The 22995-nt window shown below is 32.3% G+C and overlaps 1 protein-coding gene across 5 annotated transcripts in view; it reads right to left on the bottom strand.

The window, feature by feature from the left end:
• The window catches only part of LOC145293856 (glycerol kinase 5-like), a 420415-nt gene that overhangs the window by 327213 nt on the left and 70207 nt on the right, over positions 1 to 22995 (bottom strand). The window contains exons 2-3 of one of the 5 annotated variants that reach the window (XM_080140555.1): positions 16037 to 16064; positions 11858 to 12007 (exon numbers count right to left, since the gene is read on the bottom strand). The exons of 2 other annotated variants lie outside the window; for them this stretch is intronic. In XM_080140555.1, coding sequence (XP_079996681.1) covers positions 11858 to 12007; positions 16037 to 16052 — 166 coding nt within the window. In that variant the 5' untranslated portion in view covers positions 16053 to 16064. Of the gene's footprint in view, positions 1 to 11857; positions 12008 to 16036; positions 16065 to 22995 lie in introns of those variants that run through there. 2 more of the 5 variants (XM_080140557.1, XM_080140562.1) reach the window with 2 other exon arrangements.

Below are 22995 nucleotides of genomic sequence, written 5' to 3'. Positions count from 1 at the left end.
AAATCTAGCCCCCCCCCCAAAAAAAAGGGGTACTCTGGATAATAACAAAACATTCAAATTGCCTCAGTCTCGAAAGATTTCTTCTCTGCTGAACGAGGAAACAAACGGTGAAGTGTAGTTCACCTTCTGTTTCTCTCCCCCTCTCTCCATCCATCTCTCCCTTTCCCTCTCTCAATCTATCTTTCTCTCTATATCACCCTCTCCATCTCTCTTTGGGCCCCTTTCTTTCTCTAACTCCCTCTATCTCTCTCCTTTCCTGTCTCATCCCTCTCTGTTTCTAACTCTCGCCCTCTCTCTATTTATCTATCAATCCCTTTATCTCCTCTTTCTCTATTTTCCTCTCACTTTCTCTTTTCTATCTATATATCTTCCTCTCTATCTGTCCATCTCTAATCCCTCATCCTATTTTAGTCTCCTAAATTAATTACAGTGAATAAGGCATTGTCAAAACATGGATAAATCCTATTTTAGTCACCTAATTTACTGACTGTGAGAATAGAAGTTATTTGGAAATTACTGCTACCTTGAACAGCACCAGAAGTAACTGGTAAAACCTTTCTAATTAAATTGATTTTGGAAGCCATTTGGTAACAAAATGACATAGCCTTAGCCCTTGTTGCATGAGGAATACCTGCGAGCTTGCTGCCAAGTAGAAGAATTATTTATTCTACTTTAAAACATTCAATTTTTCAAAAATCTCATGTTCGACATCTCCAAAACATCCAATATGGGGGAAAATATTGCAGAAATGCAAACTTATTGTTTAGGATGAATGCACAATGGTACGCAAAAAATAACTTGAGGCTCTTGGTCGATCCTTGCAAGATTTGCGTGGCAATGCCAGACCATTTGGGAATGCAGTAATATTGCTTGCAGAAGATTTCAGACAAATGTTACCTGTTATTCTTCAATCAACACCAGCAGATGAAATAAATGCTTGCCTCAAATACTCTACTTTTTTGTTCCATGTGAAGCTATTAAACTTAACTCAAAATATGCATGTCCAGTTGCCGACTGTTCGATCCGCACAAAAACTTTTGCATCACTTGTGGGAAATTGGGTACGAAAAAGTGCCAGCTGATCAGAGTTAAGGGCAAAATTCTTTGACTTTTAACTTCTGTAATTTCTGTAATTTTATTTCATCAAAAGAATAGTTTAAAAGGTTTTTGCAGATATTCAAATTATAAGAATTCCATTTGACTGAGTGAATGAGCTATTCTTGCCCATGAACTTAACGCTATTATTCAATGTAAAATTCCAAGTGAGGTAGTCAAATACAAATCCATCGACACTGTTGTGAAAGCAGATAAAGTGGTTAATTATCCAACAGCTATATTTGTCAGGGATGCCACCGCATGTATTGCAACTGAAATTTGGTGTACTAATTATCATGTGAAATATAAACCAATCCAAGCTTTGCAATGGCACATGGCTTGCAGTAAAAAAAAAAAAAATTAACAATATCATAGAAACAACAATCTTAACAGGACCTTTCACTGATGAATATATCTTCATTCCATGCATTCCTATGATTCCACCGGATACATCATTACACTTTAGGAAATTGAACTTTCCAATTTTATTGTCATTTGCAATAACCATCAACAAAGCACAGGGAACAATCTTTACAATTGTGGGCCTTACAGTTACACACTGACTGTTTTTTCACATGGACAATTTATATTACGTATTAAAGAGTAACCAAACCGGAAAATCTCTATATCAGCTAAGAAAATGGAACAACAAAAACTGTGTACCCATGCAAAATAGAAAATTAAACCTATAAGAAACATGCTTTTTCTCATTTTGGAACTTTTTCCATTGCGCCAATTTGAGCCACAGCAACGCGTGGCAGGGTACAGCTAGTATATTTATAAATTTGCTTTATATATTCCAACCTCAAGTATACTGGACGTCATCATGTGGCAGAAGAGACTAACATGTGCATATAAAACATAAAAATAATCTTTATATTTATAAATTTGCTTTATATATTCCAACCTCAAGTATACTGGATGTCATCATGTGGCAGAAGAGACTAACATGTGCATATAAAACATAAAAATAATCTTTATATTTATAAATTTCCTTTATATATTCCAACCTCAAGTATACTGGATGTCATCATGTGGCAGAAGAGACTAACATGTGCATATAAAACATAAAAATAATCTTTATATTTATAAATTTGCTTTATATATTCCAACCTCAAGTATACTGGATGTCATCATGTGGCAGAAGAGACTAACATGTGCATATAAAACATAAAAATAATCTTTATATTTATAAATTTCCTTTATATATTCCAACCTCAAGTATACTGGATGTCATCATGTGGCAGAAGAGACTAACATGTGCATATAAAACATAAAAATAATCTTTATATTTATAAATTTCCTTTATATATTCCAACCTCAAGTATACTGGATGTCATCATGTGGCAGAAGAGACTAACATGTGCATATAAAACATAAAAATAATCTTTATATTTATAAATTTGCTTTATATATTCCAACCTCAAGTATACTGGATGTCATCATGTGGCAGAAGAGACTAACATGTGCATATAAAACATAAAAATAATCTTTATATTTATAAATTTCCTTTATATATTCCAACCTCAAGTATACTGGATGTCATCATGTGGCAGAAGAGACTAACATGTGCATATAAAACATAAAAATAATCTTTATATTTATAAATTTCCTTTATATATTTCAACCTCAAGTATACTGGACGTCATCATGTGGCAGAAGAGACTAACATCTATATATATAAAAGCCAAACGTCTGTGTGTATGTATGTTTGTTTGTAACGCTAAAACTTTTGAAAGACAGAACCAAACTTGACAAATTTGGTATCATATCGAAGCCCCATCACCCGGATGACAAATATCGAAATTTCACGTCAAACGGACCACTAGAAGTTGGTCAACTGATCAGTTATCTTTGAGGGGGCCCCCAAAAAAACCTGTCATTATCTATATATATAAAAGACAAATGTTTGTTTGTAACGCTAAAACTGGAGATGAAAGATTCCTCTCCCCTAAGAATAAAACATATGTTCAATATCTGCTTTTGTTTTTCATTGTTTATACGGTCCCGAACAACGCCGGGTAGCCCTGCTAGTGTGCATATAAAACATAAAAATAATCTTTATATTTATAAATTTCCTTTATATATTCCAACCTCAAGTATACTGGACGTCATCATGTGGCAGAAGAGACTAACATGTGCATATAAAACATAAAAATAATCTTTATATTTATAAATTTCCTTTATATATTCCAACCTCAAGTATACTGGACGTCATCATGTGGCAGAAGAGACTAACATGTGCATATAAAACATAAAAATAATCTATATACTTATAAATTTGAGTTCCCTTCTTGCTCTGACAGTGATATTAAAAACCTACTTTTTCTATTTAAAAATTATTAAAACAAACTTCTTAATATACTCAATCATGAATATGCGAGCGACTATATGAAGGTTAATTTGCAGATTCCTTTGAAACACAAGCGTTAATTAAGTACTTACTCATGTTTAATGGTTTCTTATTAGATGATTAGTTTCATTTAACTATTATATAAAATTCTATTCATGCATGGTTTCTAAATTCTGTATAACTGCATGGAATTTCATGTGATAACATCCCAGCACACAGAAATCATTTATACATATAAATTAATTTTAGCCTTCCTTTTATAAGGAATTAATTTTGATCTTTCCCTTTATGAACAAATCACTCTCCCAATAAAACCTTTAAAACTGCCAATAAGTCCCCTTGTGTTTCCATGCAGGAATTTTATTTGCCAGAGTTAAACAGTTACTGGACAGTGCATATACAGATCAATGGCTACACCCATGGAAAGGAATGGCCAGGGAATGAAGACCACACATATGTAAAAATAACCTTATTTAATTGATTGTATTTCTTGATTGCTCACCAGCGATAATCCACATAAGCTCAAGTCCACATTATTGAAAATGCACATTGCATGTTTTTCAAATAGACTGTTTCCCTTCACTGAACTTTCATTTCTTTTAAAATATTGCATGTGTTGTTACATAGACTATAAAATGGAATATCAAATATTCTAATTGTATACTTCTATTTTGTCCTGCCACATTTCCAGGCTCTTTCAGAACCGGAACAGGATCATGCCAATGTGTAAAGTTGTTAGCAAGAAAATAGAGTGCATTTAAACTCATAAAACACAGCCAATGAGACGAAGCACAAGTCAGTGGAAGAAGAAAAAAAAATCAATGGATTGCTAAGGGATATGGAATGGCTGGATCTGTGTGGTCAGACAATATTAAACTTTTACAAAGAATCAATTCTTTCCATTAACGGACGTCACCTTCAAGTCTGGAAGCAGCAGCCATATTTATTTTGGTATTGAGGCAATCCAAAGTTGACAAATTCTTTGTAACCTTAGATTTTATAGGATATCAAAGATTTTCAGATGCACCGATCAGTTACCAAAAATGTTGAAGAAAACAAAAAAACTGACTCATGAAATATTTGCTTATGTTTAGAAAAACTGCAGAGAGTTGCTGCATAGGCAACTTTGGAGTTATCACTTACCAAAGCCCGAAGGCCAATCAAGGATAAGGGTTAATGAATGCAATGTGGTAGTGTAGTAATTGTTAATGGTGTAAATTGAATTTGATTATTTATGAGGACATCTTAACAAGAACTTGTTTACATTGGATTTGAAGGCTATCATGGGAAGCAGTGTTTCACAGGCGGACAGTTTTGGGAAAGAAGCTTTGTTCATGGAATCTGTGTTTACATTTAGGTACAGATAGAGAGTGGGGGGGGGAATCATATACAGTGGTTGTAGCTAGTCGATAAATATGTCAGAGTTTTAAAAATAATCATTGTGAAATCAAACCACTAAAATATTTAAGTTTGAGCTTTTGTTTTTCAAATCTTTAGTTTACTATGGACTTTTTTTAATAATAAAAAAATAAATAAAACCAACTTGTTCAATTCTTAAGAATAAGATTCAGTTTGATATGGAATTTTAATGTTCAAATTAATGCAAATGGTTCAGTCTGAAATTTAAGTTTAACATAAAATAATACTTTTGAAAGAAATTCAAAAAATATATTTTGAATGAGATTATTTAGGCATAACACAGTAAAAAAAAAAAAAAATTAAGTGAAGGTGGATTAAATTGCACAAGTAATTTCTTCAAAAGATTATTACGTGAAAATGTTGTGTTTGATTGATAAAAATTTTTCAATTGAAATATATATAATTCTATTATATATTATTTTTATTGGAATCCTTGGAGATGAGGCTTTATAACTTGTGTATCATTTTTTTTTGTGGACTGTTATTCTCATCGTCATGATTAATCATCTGGAGAAGGCCAGAGGAGGAGTTGGCCGAAACGTGGTGAAACAACAACTATGAAAATGAGGATAACAGTTCGCAAAAAAAGAATGAATACACATATATATATTCTGTCATGATAAAAATAACAGATTTATAACTTATTTTTGAATACTATATTTACATTAATATATAGCATTAAACATGTACTTGTATTGTTTTTTTCAGCACTCTAAAAATAGATATCATCATCATCATCATCATATTCAGTTAAACATGTGTTTCATTAGTTTGGAAATCGATTTCTAAAATCTATCTCTGAACAGTTTTTTTATTTTTTCTCCCTTTCTCTCAAATCTATCTTTATCACTTCCACCCATGTTTTTATTGTCCTCCCCGGACACCTGAACTGTTCAACATCTACAAACCCAAGAACACAACATCTACAAACCCAAGAATATCTACAAACCCTGACGCAACATCTCCAAACCCAAGAACTCTTATCCATTCTTCCAACATGATCATACCAATGAAGTTTCCTGTCCTGCACACATCTCTTTATATTTTCTATATTCAATCATCCTTCAAGGTCATCAGATCTAAGCCCGCCTTTAAGACTCACATTACATATTTATCATATCATTCTCATATCATTTGTCTCCATGCAACACATTCTCAACCCTCACTGGTAAGTTTTAATTTCCATACATCATCACACTGCATGCAATTGTCTAATAGTCTCTTCCCTTGGCTGACAATGATAATGCTCTGCTGATTAATAATGGCAGAAGCTCCTTGAACTTATTCTATCCACTTAAAACTCTTGTAATGATTGGGTTTCCAATCAAGCTAACAAAATTCCTGAACAACCACAATAGCTTTGCTATCCAAATACATTTTCTTCACATCTAAATTCTCATCTGGTGTATACTATTTGTAGCTATTGTCTCTCAACCTACCTGTTATACTATTGGATTATATGGATCAAAAGACTTCATTTTTTAAATATTAATGTTACATGCAAACTCACAGATTTAGTAGATACAGATCTTACATTGAGGTTCCCAGTGAAGTGTAGATAAGTTAGCTAGTTTATTAATATTGACATCATGATAAAAGTATTAGAATCTATAAAGCAATGCTTTATACTAATTGGGAACCATTATCTTCATTAAAACAGAGCTCAACACACAAGTGGAATGCAAAAGTAATTTTATATGTGTGTGTGTGGGTGTGTGTGTGTGTTTACTTTAGTCCATCCGTCAGTCTTTAAACTCAATAGTTATCAATTTTAATTTGAGGACATTTATAAATGTACAATATAAAAAGCAGATTCAAATGAAAATATCTTTATTTTCAAGCAAAGAGATTCATTTCACTAAACATTTATTCAATTACCCAAGCAATGATGGCCTTGATTGTTTGGACAATTGAAAAAAAAACAGCTGTTAAAATTAACCTCTTTGCTGGAATGTAAAGATATTGCCATTGGAATCTGCTATTCCTATTATGATTATATATATATATATATATATATATATATATATATATATATATATATATAGAGAGAGAGAGAGAGAGAGAGAGATAAATTGAACTTCATTATAAAAACAAATATGGTTAGATGCATACATTATACACATTGTTAGCTACTCCCCTTTTATGTCATTCAAATTAGAACAAGCATCTTGCTGTCAGACATAAAATAAACTGGGCCAGTAATTTAATATGGTCCTGGGACAAGGCATCAGATACAAGGCTGATATTTGAAGAGGCAGTCATGGAGTTTCTTGGGAGCAAGAAACATAGGCAGACTGTGCTATCAAACAACTGCTTTTCCTCAGCTCTTATTACATGTAAAATAAGACAAGCTAGTGAAATCCCTCCTCTCAAGATAAACAGCAATTAATTATAAGGTCGCAATGATGACGCAAACTGAAACAACTGTTCTTCATTGATCTGTAACTCTACAGTTCAGTGAACCGGTTATTTTTTATCTAGAAATGTAGCTCCTGCGTTTGTCATCGTGCATTCTTATTTGTTTTGTGTCTAGGTTGCCAGACCAAGCATCAAGAATGCAAAAATTTTTTCTTAATTTCATGTAATGAAAATTTTCATTTTAGTTTTTATGGAATTGTGGGATATCAGTCTACCTAGGTTTTGATAGAAATTAAAAACTTAAGTGCCAGGGTAGTGTTGCAACCTGAATCAAACCTATTAAGTTTGATACAACTGTAAGGGGAGATAACTGGTTTGTTTGGCTCCCATCGGTGCGAGAGTTGCTTTTCCTTGATACAAAAGAGAAAGACGGTTTTATTTTTGTTATAAAAAGAATGCTTTTTATTTCATAGTTAAATTCATTTACAAATGAACAAATGGTCTTGAAACTGCGCAGTTGTGTTAGATCTAATGTTTTTTTTTTCACGAATCTGTCTGCCAGGCTCTTCTCTTCTTCAATACTAACAGTGAACATGTTAACATAATCTTGGTTTATCTCATCTAATGTCAGCTATGAGGCAAATAGTTGTAACTCGATTTTCACTCACAGCTTTTTTGAACAATATCATTCTTTTGTTGATCATGCTTTTCAACCTAATGACATCATAGACAAGATATGTTTAGCTTTGTTCATTTCTTTCCAAAAATTCTTTCATTTATTCTTTTTATTCTTACCTCAAATCCATTTGTAGACGACTTGGGTTGAAAAGCCACATCCTGCCTAATAACACTACATTAAGAATATATAAAACAAAATATATATAAAAGAAAACAAAAAAAAAACACAGAGAGATGATTCTCTGAAGAAAAAACAGAAATGCAATGCTTAAAATAACAACATTTAGATATATGCTCACTAAAACAACATACATTACAAAAAGAAAAGGTTTTGTAGTGAAGAGAAAGTGATTTGTTGAAATGTAAACGCAGACTTAGTTTTTTTGTTTATGTATTTGGATTTTGTATATGAGTATATGTAGGATTGTTTGCTGACTGCTGCTACTGCCATGGTTGCATGTGTAATTGATCCTGCTTCACTACAAACCATATACACTGTTCTGCTCATAATGCCCGAGAAAGCATAATAGATTCGAATACAGTTTTCTCAGGAAGTATGTCATTTTGGAGAAATACAGTATATATATATATATATATATATATATATATATATATATAAATTTTTTCATATTATTTGCATTCTTCGGATTACTGTTCCTATTATGAGTGTTATTTTCACAACGTTTCGGTCAATGTAATCTCCAACCTTCTTTGGGTGTATCTTGTTGAACTCGGGAATCTTTCTGTCAAACTCAAGAATCTGCACAGAATTTCGAATGGAACACTTTATTTAGTCTATAGAAGTAGACTCCTGTTCCATCAGCTATGACTGGGTAGAAATCCAAAGTAATTCACAATTGCATTTTTGAGTGTTGCCTGCACTAAGGATTGAACCTTCAACCCCCAGAATGGTGTAACTCTACAACTGAATTTTATCAAGTACTTTATTTATTTCACTACAGGTCCTTAATGAGAACAGTAGTCCTAAGAATCCAAATAATATAAATAATCAATCCTCATCTCAAAAATTGAGAAACAATCACAATTTTTTTTTTTTTAACTCTGAACAGCACAAAACAGGGTTTAACAAAATACCAGATCAAGTGCTAATATTTTCATGCAACGATGAACCTTTTGTTTTTAGTTTATGTTTCATTTTATTGTAGAATTAATTTTTTTTCATAACAGAATTTAACAAATATAATTTCAAATAAAAAGTAAAATTAAAACCTACTAGTCAATAATTTAATAACAAATTATCACAAAGAATATGGCCACAATAAATAAAACATTGACATAAAAGTTCATACGTTAAAAAGTTAACGTAAATGTTACATATCGGGATCCTACATCAGTAATTAGTAATTCCCAGTATTGGTGCTTAAATAACCAGAATGAATCAAAGAGGATTTGAGCTCAGTTGATTCTATAGGTCATGATGGTATCCATTATGTCAATCATGCACCCAATCCTTGTATGCATGTTGATTTTTTTTAGTGGTTGCTTTTATATTCAACCAGTGCTTACTCTAACTGCTACAAGTTAAATTTGTTGATTTCATTATCCAATCTGCACCTGTTTATTTCCATCAGCAAATGGGTGTGCACACCCTTTCTTTGGAAGGAGTTTTTTTTAGCTCATTTTTTAATGGGTCTAATTAATAAAAGTTTATATATTGGGACCCTATGCCAGTAAGTACAGATCATGTCAACTAGTATGATTTTTGGCTAGGGTTACATGCTAGAAATGCAGGTATCGAATGATAATACATAGAAATTACATCATATGTTCAGGGGACATGTGTCTGAAAATGTAGAGAGATTCTAAGTGAATATTGTCTTGAGACTCTGCCCATTTGTCACCCATCCTAAGATGAAGTAAGAAAATTAAGTAAGAAATAATTTATGTGATCTCTCTCCTAAAGAGTAATTCTCTAACTAAAACCTTTGAAAGCCAGTAAATCTCCACTGTTTCCATACATGAGCTTTATTTGCCTAAGTAAAACTACTGACCACAAGACGATGCAACCAAACAAGAAACGGCCAGTCATGAATGAAGGATCTGCATGTATAAACACCTTGCAAAAATTATTTCATTTGTTATTTTGATTGCTCATTAACGAGAATGCACATGTGCAGAAGTGAGTGCTTACATAAGGGATGATATGTGAACAGTTCATTTAATGTTTGTTTAAATTTTGAAAATGTTACTTAAATATTCACTTTGTTGTTTTTTATTCTAAATAATCAATTTCGACTACCAAATTAAAAAAAAAACAAAACAAAAAGAAAATTACATTTGTTGCTATATGAGAAATATGAGGATGTTTGATCTGGTGGTTTGACAAGCCAAGAGCAGACTTTAAGGATTTCCACAAATAATGGTGATAGAAGAAAAGTATTCATTGAGCCAAGTCAACTCTCCAGTATGGCATGACATTGACAGATCCAGCCAGTTGAAAAAAATTCTGAATGACAGGACCACTTGATCCACGCTGATCAATTGAAATAGAAATCTATCAAGGAAACTAGGGCTTACCATGATACCAATTTCGATATTTTTATAAAAAAATGTTATACAGGATACTAATTTTGATACCATAGAAAAAAAAAACCCTATAACATTACTGGTAAATGACCCCATGAATTACACATCAAATGTTTAAATTAAAAAGAAAAAGAAAGATAAGCAAAAAAGAGGAGAGTATGAAAAGAGGCGAGGAAGAACTGTAACATCTAGGTCAAAATCCGGTCAGAAGAGAAGGTGGGGAGATAAGAGAATCAGATGAATAACTAGAAGACAAGTACACAGAAAACAAGAAAAAAAAAATTAAGCAGTAAAATTTTAAGTTATATAAAACGAATACCAACTTATGTTTTTTTTAAATTTCATAGCAACATAATTTGGTGCATGTTCGGAATGAGAATGAAAATCAAGAGTCGAAAAATTGAAATTCCATTAAAAACCAATGGTATATTTTTTTAAAGTCAATTTCAACTAAAAGCAATGTTATCTACTTAATTCTCATGTCCTAATTAGTAACATATTACTGCATTATTAAATAAAATATGAGCTTTCACGATTTCATGATTCACTTAGCTGCCATTATTATTTTTTAAATGTAACAGACTGCAGTTACTTCCCCTTATATCATACAAACTCGTCAGTTTATTATTTAAGGGAAATTAGCAATTTTCTTTACTATCTTTGCTAATTTTTAAATATTTACTAACTTCGATATGACAATTAAATAGATACTATTGATTTTAATTGACATTCAATATTTCGATTTTTGTCCTTATTCTGAACAAGAACCCATAATTTTAATATGACTTGCGTACAGATGTAAAAATGATGCATATTGTATTGCTTTGACAGATAAAGTATTCATAGTTTTGACAATCCTAGTGTGAACAAATGCCAACATTTTGTTTGTTACATTAATATTTTGTAGACATGTTTTAATGTTTACATGTGGGTTTGTACATCTACAACTGGTTAAAAGAAAGAAAAATATAACATTTAATTTGTATAGAATGGATGAATTTCTCATGCAGTGATAAACAAAAGATGGGGACAAACATTCAATAACAAAAATGCTACAAAAGCGACAAAAATATGTGAACAAAACAGAATAAATATAATCAGCAGCAGCAGGGAGGTGATGGTGGCTCAGTGGTTAACAATGTGAACTGACAACCAGGATATACCAAGTTCAAACCCAGTTCATTCCACATAAACACTTTCGCTTAGGAATGTTGCCAACCTTCACATGATCTCTGCCATAAGTACCCAATATCCTTCTAGAAAGAATTCCTAATAGAAAGGATATTGGGAAACTGAATGCCAACAAAATCATCATCATGAATGAATGATGCTTAATAAACAAAAAAGCAGCAGCAGCAACACAAAATTTCCACAAATGCTGAGATTGGTAAATATTTTTTTATGTTACCATATTGAGGAAATCTGTAATCACAGTCCATAGGACTAGGCAGGGAGCCTAGGTTTCCTGGTCCGCACATTGGGGGCACATGGTTCAACAATTTCCCCATTGCACTATTTTTCAACATTTTCTTTTTCAAACAGACATTCAAAGCGGAATCTGTAACATCACGAAGAAGTTTAATTATTCAAAGATCACAAATATTTGAAAAATAGACACATGTATTATTTGAATGAGACAAATTCTTTTGATGAATGTAGGTAAAATTATATATATATATATATATATATATATATATATCGTGTATGTGTGTGTGTACTTTTATTTCATACTCTATAAATAAACAATAAAAGGGGTTACAAGCAAAAATAGCACTTTCCATTGTAACAATATTTTGAGGACAACCGATGGAATAACCTTTATGCATATGTGATGTAAAATTGTGATATTATCAGAATCCCCCTCCCCCCAAGTGTTGGAAAGTGGAGGAGAAAAAGTATGGCAAAAGACAAGAGTTTATCGGATGAATGAAGGTATAGGAAATGGGGTTGGTCGAAAAACGATGGATAGGAAGTTATTCACCAAGGAACACAAAAGGAAGCTGAATTGGGATTGTTGGTTAAGGTGTGCCACTTATTGGGACAAATATCTAGATATTTTAGAGTAAGTTTAAGAAGTGTCAATGAGTTTTGCAACAGTTGGGTATGGTTGGGGGCAATCTTGTGTCTGCGACGGTTGATGACAGTTGCAATTGACGAGTTGGAGACTATTGAAGACAGATCGTGGCTTGGAGGAAATGGAGAAATGAATTGATCAACTGACTGACAAACACAGTCTTGACAATAGAGGGTCGATGGTGTCGCACACACACACATACCCTTACCAATGTGTGAGAGACAATGACACAGCCAGAAGAAAAGATGAAGTCCATGGAAACAGCATTGGGGTCGGTAATGTTGGTGAACGAAGTAGCACATGGTATGATACATATGACATTAATTTGCATATGAGCCACTATAAGAAGGGCGGATTGGGCAGAAGAAGCAGTAGAATTTTTAACAGTCAAGAGAGAGAGAGCATAGATGTTGAGAATTACGGTTTAAGTTGATATGAATTCCGGCATTGGTGAAAAGAAGTTTTGACAAAGATTTTGTTTATTCTTGTTTACATAGCTAGTGAAAACAGTATTAACATATATAGATCGAAAAGGAAAATATTGGAAGCAGCAATATTTTAGTAAAGCTGTTTGGGCAAATGAAACCGATAATTAGATTTGTCTTGTAGAATAGAAAAGCGGAGAGAATATGAATCTGGATTATTTATGAGCGTGTCCAACATGGGGAATTCTTGCATCTTTATTAATTCATAATAATGAATGGATTATTTGGGAAGAGACCAAATAAAAACAGTAAATTATTTGTTCTACAATTAGGGCATTAGATAGTGCTCTACCCAGAACTTACTGGTTTGGGTCGATTTGTCTGCGCAATGGCATATCAATACCTCTTTAGGTTGTTTAATTCTGTAATACAATAAAAGGCCTGTTGCTTGCAGTAGAGGTGATGAATCAAATCTGAGATATAGCAGCAGCAGGAATGAGGATGAATTACGAAACTTAAACACACTTTCTCGGCCTTCTGGCTACAATTTTTATTTTTCATGAAAAGTTACAAAAACAAGACAATTTAAAACAAAAAATTAGGCACAAGGCCACAATAAAATCGGGAAGGGGTGTTCAAGGTCATCTTCATCACTGAACCTTTGCTTGTTTATGCTGATCCTAGGTAAAGTTCTCATTAACCACAATACCTCAAGTACACCTGGAAGGAGGGGGAGGTTGTCCTACTTGAGATTCATGATTTGGGAATCTTTAAGATGACCCCCGGTGTGCTTCAGGTATTGTGGTGAATAAGAACTTTATCTGGGATCAGCATAGACAAGCAAAGGTACAGTGATGAAAATGACCTTAGACACCCTCCCCCCAATATTATAGTGGCTTTGTGCCTAATTTTTGTTTTTGTAACTTTTCATGTAAAATAAAAAATATATAACTCAGAGTGTAGTATATGTTCTGTCTAAAGATGATACAAGAATATTGTAGGAGTCAGTGTTCATGCTGGACGTTTATAAAATGGAAATATGTCAAACTTTTTACAAGAGTTTTGTTACGTATGTTTCAGTTTGAACAAAGGTGATATAATAATATCGTGGATCACTATTTATGATGAACAGCCATAAAATAGAAACATTTTGAAGCATGGCAATAATATTCAACAAATGAAGGATACAACTATGGAATTTCCACAGGTCCTGCTAGTTTATTACACATGTGCAATGCGGTTACATGTTTAGTTAGTTGCATGTTTGCAATGCATACATATAAAAAGCTTGCTGTGAACAAGAGATATTTGACCAAGAGAAGTTAAATCACACAAGAAAATAAAAATATGTCTGGCTTGAAGTTTTGACTACTCAGAATTTTATTTCTTGTTAGACAAATTAGGGTTTCTTTAAATGGGGATTCATACTGAGAGCAAAGTACTTGAAAAAAAAAAAAAAATAACGTCTACCTAGACATGGAACTGGATAGGCAGAGGAATGTTTTATGTCCATAGATTGGTGGCAGATTAGTCTTTTCAAACAGACAGCCAGGTGATATGCCATAAAAGGGCTCAGATATTCATATATTAATGTTGGGACGATTAATTGGAACCAGGAATTGATAAAATCAGACCGCCATGGTGTATCAAAATAGGAATCGTAAACATTTGTGTCTATTTTTTGATTTCATAAAATGATTCCTTTCATTATCTTTTTCATTTTATTTTGTTTAAAGCAAAATTTTCCACTACTGGTAGTAATGATATGATAATAAATATTTATTGATTTTAAATTACCAATAAATTTAAAATCCCTAAATGATTCCATACAAATGTATTTTTTACGTTTAAGAATATATGTATGTGTTTTTACGGTAATCAGGAATAAATAACAACTTTATAGTTAAATATTTAGAGATTTTATAAAGAATTGGAATTGGTAATTGTATCAAAATCGGAAATTTATTATGGAATCAATAATTGTATCAGAATCGGGGAAAAATATTGGAATCGTCCCATCACTACTATATATATTCTAGTAAATAGGCAGGGGCAATAGATTTTCTCTGCATCTCAGAGCCAGTTGAGTTTTATGTGCCTCTCATGGAGAGATGGATCTTTGGGTTCTTGTCTAATAGATTGTGTTTGGTTGGATTTGTGTTTTGATTTGATTGGGCTAAGAATTCTCATTTGCAAGTCTTATTCAGCCAAAGAAAACGAGTGTTATTGTAATTCCCCCCAAAAAACATTGTTACTTGTTTTAAACTGCAGTTTTAATTTGTGAGAGATAGAATATTTTTATTGCAGCAGTGATGAATTGAGACTAGTGTAGAAATTGTGCACCAACTTCATACAAGCACAAGGAGCAGACAATCATGACCTGTGCAGACAGGAGACATTTGTTTAGTAGTTAACAACACAGACTGACAACCTGAGTCTTCTAAGTTCAAATCCAGTTCGTTCCACAAAAATCAATTTCACTTAGGATGCAGGCAACCTTCACATGAACTCTCCCGTAAGTACTTAATGCCCTTCTAGAAATTTAGACATCAAGCAATATATATTTCCTAAGTTTCAGTTTTAAGGCAAAGAGGGGTTTATAATATGGGCCTAATCTCTCATTTGAAATTCCAATTTTTACATATTTGCATTAAATTTGATCCATATTCATAAGACACCAATTAAGCAAGATTCTTTGAATTTCAATTTCTATTAAAACTATCAAGGCCTGGCTTCATTAATAATATAAAGATTTTCTGAATTCTTACTTTGTGGATGTGTAGTTTACCTTAATTTACATCAGTAAAATTATATAAACATAAAAATCAATTCTTACATGGATCAACCTACATTCGATGACATTTACTGTCAGGTTAGAGATTCAGGTTATTGAACCCCTGATGAGATAATTAACATCATTGAAGTGTAGGTCGAATTATGCAAGATTTTTTCTGATGTTTATATAAAAGCTCTACATATGTATTGAGTACTTTTGAAAAGATATTGTTTTTTTAGTTTAATACATTTGAATGTATTTAATTATAAAAATTAATTACATACATACATACATATATATATGCATACTCACAGTTTATGTTGTACATCAGAATACTCACCTAAAACAAAAAAAAGAAAAATATTTTCGGTCAAATTTTATATAAATACAACATGCAAAAGTTATTATAATCTTTAAAAAATATAATTAAAATGCAATATAAACATTCGTTTTACTTACAATATCTGTGAATAAATGCAAAATTTTACTAATTTTAACTGAAACATTATTTTGATTTTTAGTTAGAATCCAACCAAATTAAAAAGCAACTACAGAAAAATTTTTATGATGCATGTCACAAAACGGAAATGTCATATTCCAAAAGTCACATACATTGATCGGGTAGTTTTTTGTTTTTTTTTAATAAATAATATAATTTTTAAACGATTTAAAGCAATTAATATAAAATCATTAGCATTATCTCACAAGTTTGAGTTATTGTAGACTCATCTGTCCTTGTTTTTTTGTTTGTTTGTTTTTTTCTAGATGGCGACACTTACTTATAAAATTTGATTTTCTTAGTTAAAAATAAAATTACTTGATCAATTAATATGATTTTTGGAATATGGCATCTTCGTTCCATGACGGGTATATACATTACAATGATTTGTATTTTTTTTTTCTGCATTTTTATGTTTTTAATTAGGTTGAATTCTAAATAAGAACCATTATTTTTTTAAAAAGCGTACAGTTGCTCTGTTATTTGTTTTTAGGTTTATTCTGTCAGTTTGCTCAGCTTAATAGTTCTATGTGTATAAGAAAATATGCTCAAGTGAAAAACATGTCATTGAGAAATTATATTTGGTTTAACATGAGATTTAAAAAAAAGTATCAGTGATAAAAAATTTTTAAGGGGGGGGGCGGATCTAAAATTATTATTTGTGTTTTCTTTTTTAGAATACTATCAAGGAAGCAGAAAGTTTTCATTATTTAAGCATACCTCTCTAAAGTTTAGATAGGGTGATGCATTTTCCATATGAATGTTATATAAATAGCCCCCTTACTTCCAATTGGCTGGCTTCGTTTGCATTTTAGTTTAATAAATGACTCATCTGTTAGTGGTTTTGATCGATCATGTTAAAGTTTCAAATAATATTTTCTTTGCTTTCTTATGATCGACACAGAAATAGCATTTATTTTGATGAATCACGTTTTTCCAACACATGTAAGCATGTAAAACATGTTAAGCCAACTTTTAAAATAGCATTTTCATTGGTCTGTCACACTCATAAAGATGAAACAGCATTTTTATCAGCTTGCCACGCTTAATTTGGAAATAGCATTTTCATCGACTTGTCATGCTTAAATATGAAATAGCATTTTCAGTGATCTGTCACACTGATGTTTGAAATAGCATTTCCATCCGTCTGTCATGCTTAAATATTAAACCGCATTATTATCAGTTTGCCTTGCTTAAGTTCGAAATTGCATTTTCAGCTGTTTGTCACATTTTAAATATTAAATAGCATTCACATTGGTCTTAAATATGAAATAACATTTTCAGCGAACTGTTATGCTTAAGTCTTAAACAGCATTTTCATCAGTCTGTCATGCTTATGTTTAAAATAGCATTTTCATTGGTCTGTCACGCTAAATAAGAAATAGCATTTTCATCATTCAACATACAGATTGAGTGGATATATTGTAAAAATGGATCTGTTCTTGTTTCTATGTTAATGCAAAATATTCCACAGACAAATAAAATGAGAATGATTTTTCTTTTCTTTCTTGGAGGCAAATACCAAATGTCAGTAACAATTAAATCCAAGAAATGCCGAATGTTAGTTCGGTATGCCAGACTCAGCGGAATGCTGAGGAAACAAAAACATAACTCTTCAGAGATGAGATATTTCCATGTTTCCAGGATTGTAATTCCAGTCGTAATTTGGTTGATACCAAAGTGGGATGCTAAGTTTGGTACTTTAGGTTTCAGCCCAACAGACAGAATCAAATTTCTTTCTTTTTAAAAACTAAGTGAAAAGGGCAGAGAACTCTAAAAAAAAAAAAAATTAATTAAAAAAAAAATAATAATGATTAAAAATAAATAGTTAATTGACTAAACTAAAAAAAAAAATAAATGTAGATATTTAATAAATTTGAAATTTTTAAATAACTAATGGGTGTGTTTAATTCTACTCGTTCTACTCTTATAAGACTTACAGATTCTTAATGTCTTTATAACCCACCTCCTTCAGACTTAAGAACCATTGATCTAGCAGAACTACTTTAGCAAATTCATTAAAATACCATAGACTTTACATAATCAAGAAAAACTCTCGATTTCATTTGAGTAAAGGGGCACAAATAATTTCACCCAAGGGTGTGGCAAAGAGGGGATAATGGATGGGTGCTGTCACAAATACTCATTACCCTCCCTCTAAAACTGAACAAATGATAAAAAAAATAAGTTAAAACTGATATATCTGAGAGGCCTATTAGCTTGAAAAATTGAAAGCAGATGACATCAAAATCACTGTAATATATACGGATAAACAGTTTTAGAGTTAAAGAGCATTTTATACGATTTAAAAAAAAGAAAATCTTTTTATAAATAAAAAAACAAATAACAATCTGTAGTAGCTATTTTCACTTGTCAACTTTCCAAAGAAAAAATGTTGGAATAATTTGATTCCCTCAGCCACGGAATGTTCACATGTCAGACGATGCCAAAATGTTCTGCTCAAAAAAGGAAATTATCTTCTGAGACACATAATACCATCTTCCACTACACAAGTTCTTGCATCAACAACAAATGATACAAATGCTAACATTAAGACACACATTATTTTTATTTATTTTATTTTTTTTACTCCTTTTCACCTTAAACAAGACATATCACCATTTGGAACATAACAGATTACTATTAGATCGTGTCTAACAGGGGCGGTGGGGAGTTGAGCAGCAAGATGTCCGTTCATTTTACATGTAAACCTCAGCAGTACAGTTAGGGAAGCAGGAAACAAAGTGAATTCCAGTCTAGCAATTTAGGGGAAGAAACTATTAGAGTAGAAGACTTTCCGGCATCTAGAGACCTCAACAGTGAAGGGTGGGATTTTGGTACTTATTGGGTTAGTCGGGAATATGCATGTCGAGTGGGCACAAATGTTATGAGTTCATCAGAGCACATTCCATTAAAGTTTTTGTAAAACACGTACAGGGATGTGACATTGCAGCAATGAGACAGGGGTTGGAGCTTGGCCGTTATTGTAAGATCTATTATTATTATTATTATTATTATTATGATAAAAAGGTAATAGTTCATAAAATGAAAAAATTATAATAAAAGTTAAGAGAGTAGAGGGAGATTGTGATCTTTTCTATCTATCCTAGTCTTAACTAGAGTTGTGGACTCAGAAGATATAAGATCTGACTCAGACTCTTAGGATTCCGATTTAAGCTACATTTTAAAGTCTTCTGATATCCAGTAATAATCGGAGTTTGATTTAAAAAAAAAAAAAACCGACAGACTCCTAGCATTCTTATGAGTTCGACTGACTTAGATGAAAGTACAGAATAGTTAACAAAGCCTACTGTTCCCCACGTTAAGAACTGGTTTCTAACTAATACATTATTATTTCAGCATTGACTGTAAACAGCTGAAGTACATAGATTTTGTACAATAATGAATATACACAATCATTTCATTAAATTATTTAAATTACTTTTATTTATTATGCACATATATTTACTTTATAAAAAACACCAAATCGTTTTACTATTCACAATATGAACACTAATAATCATAGACTACCACTACCACCACCACCACCACCACCACATCATCATCATTGATAATATGCTTTATTATAAAATTACATTAACAGAAATCTGTCTCAGGGCCTTTTATCATTTATAAATTTACGACAAACAAAAATTCTAAAGTATGTAATTTTATATTTCTGCATTTTTGAGATAAGGATTAATTATTTGTATTTGGATTCTTCAAACTACTGTTCTCATACTGAGTGATATTTTCCCAACGTTTTGGTCGATTTAACCTCTGGCCTTCTTCAGATGTATCTTGTCAAACTCATGAATCTGCATGGAATTTTGAATAGAACACTTTATTTAATCTACGGGGGTAGCATGTTCTTATTTCATCAGCCATAACTGCATAGAAGGTGTAAGTAATTCGCAATTGTAATTTTGAAAGTAACCTTCGTAAAATTCAATTGTAAAGTTACACTCTTCTAGAGGTTGAAGGTTCAATCCTCAGTATGGGCAACACTCAAAAATACAATTGCAATATTACTTAAAACTTCTCTCCAGTCATGGCTGACTGAATGAGAGCATGTTACCTCCCCACTCCCCGTGAATTAAATAAAGGATTCCATTTGAAATTCCATGCAGATTCCCAAATTCAACAGAATGAGTCCCCGAGTTTAACAAGATACACCTGAAGAAGATGGAAGTTATATCAATAGAAACGTTGTGAAGATAAAGTTCAAGATGAGAACAGTAGTCTGAAGAATCCAAATACAAATATGCAATTTACATTTAAATATTTTATAAAAGTAAGGGGGGGGCTGAGGATAGGAAAAAATATAAGAAAATAATATAAAAAAATACGGGAATTCGAGGATAAGTAAAAAATATGGGGATCCGAGGATAGGTAGTAAGATAGGTCCTACCAATTAATTATAAATGTAAGAATTAAAAAGAACAATTTTGAAATGCATATTAATTCAATTACTACTAATATCTTGGTAAAAGATAAATTTTCAAAAAATTAAAAAATAAAGTATAGTTTAAAATGAAAATCTATTTAGAAATTAAAGTAAAAATACTCCCGGCAAACACGGGTAAGGACAGCTAGTATACAATAAAATTTATTTTTTAGTTTAAAAAAAACAGAGTAATTTTATTCCTATTCCTTCTTCGAAAATGTTTCCCCAAACCACATTTTCATTTCTATTGGCAAATAGTTGAGAATGTCTAAGATTAATGATGAAGCTGGAAAGCTAAAACGACCAATTGATTTTCGTTTTATTGAATTTTATCTGAAGCGAATCATTTTTTTCCAAATTGGTAAATATTAAAACGCTAGAACCAAGTTGGCAAACAATCTGCTACAAAAGAAGTTTGGACCTATTATTGCAATGGCCATCTTTGGAAACAATTTTCATCGTATTGTATTTATTTTTCTTCTTGTATACAACTTGAATGCTTATAAAAAATTAGATGAATCCAAGAAAACTGACATTACCCTCACTTCACCACTTAGATGAATATGGAATAGAGTTTTAAAAATGACAACCTATAATATGAGGTATGATAAAAAAAAAATAAAATGATGCTTGTGTAGATCTTTTAAATTCATGCACTTCAGGTGAAAACATTACATACTTACGTGCCATGTCGATATTAGTATAAATTCAAAAAATTACAAAAACAATAATCCAGTTGATGATGAGCTAGAAGTATTTTATATAAAAAAAAAAATCCGCCACAATTACGTGCTGATATTTTATATTTAAAAATGGTGTAGTATTTATTTAGTCAAAACTATCGATTGCAGTTACCTTCCCTTGGATCTTGCGAACTCTCCAGCATTAAAACATACGATAAAACTCTATAAATCACTAAACTCCATAATTTTTATGTGTAATTATTTTTCTGCTGCATCATTTTTCATAATTTGTAAAATTTATACTTATTTCGACATAACACATAAGTACATAATAATGCTTTCACCTGATATGTGTTGGTTTAAAAGATCACCAATTTACACAAGCAGCAAATAAAAAAAAAAAAATTAATTATAAGACTTTAAAAAATCTATTTAAAACTGAAAAGTTTGATACTGACGAACAAAGCCTCTCATAAGGCTGTTTGGACACATCTAAAAAGAAAGAAAAACATCTTACATGAAGTAACAACTTCATTGGTTAATTTGCTGTAGTTCTGAGTATGAATACCATGTGGTTAGATTAATGTGAAATTTTAGAATTGGCAATGCTTACATTTTAGGATGCAGAAAAACAGACTCAGAAACAAATATTGCAGTGAGTATTTCTAAATTCCTGATTATATGACAACCAACACTGCAGTGTGTGTAAGAGAGAGAGAGAGAGAGAGAGAGAGAGAGAGAGAGAGAGAGAGAGAAGAAGAATTGTCGGGAGAGAGAGAGAGAGAGGAAGAATTGTCGGGAGAGAGAGAGAGAGGAAGAATTGTCGGGAGAGAGAGAGAGAGGAAGAATTGTCGTGAGAGAGAGAGAGAGGAAGAATTGTCGGGAGAGAGAGAGAGAGAGAGAGGAAGAATTGTCGGGAGAGAGAGAGAGAGAGGAAGAATTGTCGGGAGAGAGAGAGAGAGAGAGGAAGAATTGTCGGGAGAGAGAGAGAGAGGAAGAATTGTCGGGAGAGAGAGAGAGAGAGAGGAAGAATTGTCGGGAGAGAGAGAGAGAGAGAGGAAGAATTGTCGGGAGAGAGAGAGAGAGAGAGGAAGAATTGTCGGGAGAGAGAGAGAGAGAGAGGAAGAATTGTCGGGAGAGAGAGAGAGAGGAAGAATTGTCGGGAGAGAGGAAGAATTGTCGGGAGAGAGAGAGAGAGAGAGGAAGAATTGTCGGGAGAGAGAGAGAGAGAGGAAGAATTGTCGGGAGAGAGGAAGAATTGTCGGGAGAGAGAGAGAGAGAGAGGAAGAATTGTCGGGAGAGAGAGAGAGAGAGGAAGAATTGTCGGGAGAGAGAGAGAGAGAGGAAGAATTGTCGGGAGAGAGAGAGAGAGAGGAAGAATTGTCGGGAGAGAGAGAGAGGAAGAATTGTCGGGAGAGAGAGAGAGGAAGAATTGTCGGGAGAGAGAGAGAGAGGAAGAATTGTCGGGAGAGAGAGAGAGAGAGAGAGAGGAAGAATTGTCGGGAGAGAGAGAGAGAGAGAGGAAGAATTGTCGGGAGAGAGAGAGAGAGAGAGAGGAAAAATTGTCGAGAGAGAGAGGTCTGAAGAACTGTCGGGAGAGAGAGAGAGAGAAAGAGGTCGGAAGAAAGAAATAGAGGGAGAG

Source organism: Euprymna scolopes, chromosome 15 (genome assembly GCF_053919585.1).
Source record: "Euprymna scolopes isolate OS-2025 chromosome 15, ASM5391958v1, whole genome shotgun sequence".
NCBI classification, from domain to species: domain Eukaryota; kingdom Metazoa; phylum Mollusca; class Cephalopoda; order Sepiida; family Sepiolidae; genus Euprymna; species Euprymna scolopes.
Note: the sequence above shows the minus strand (reverse complement) of the source record. Positions and strands in the feature narration are given on the sequence as shown.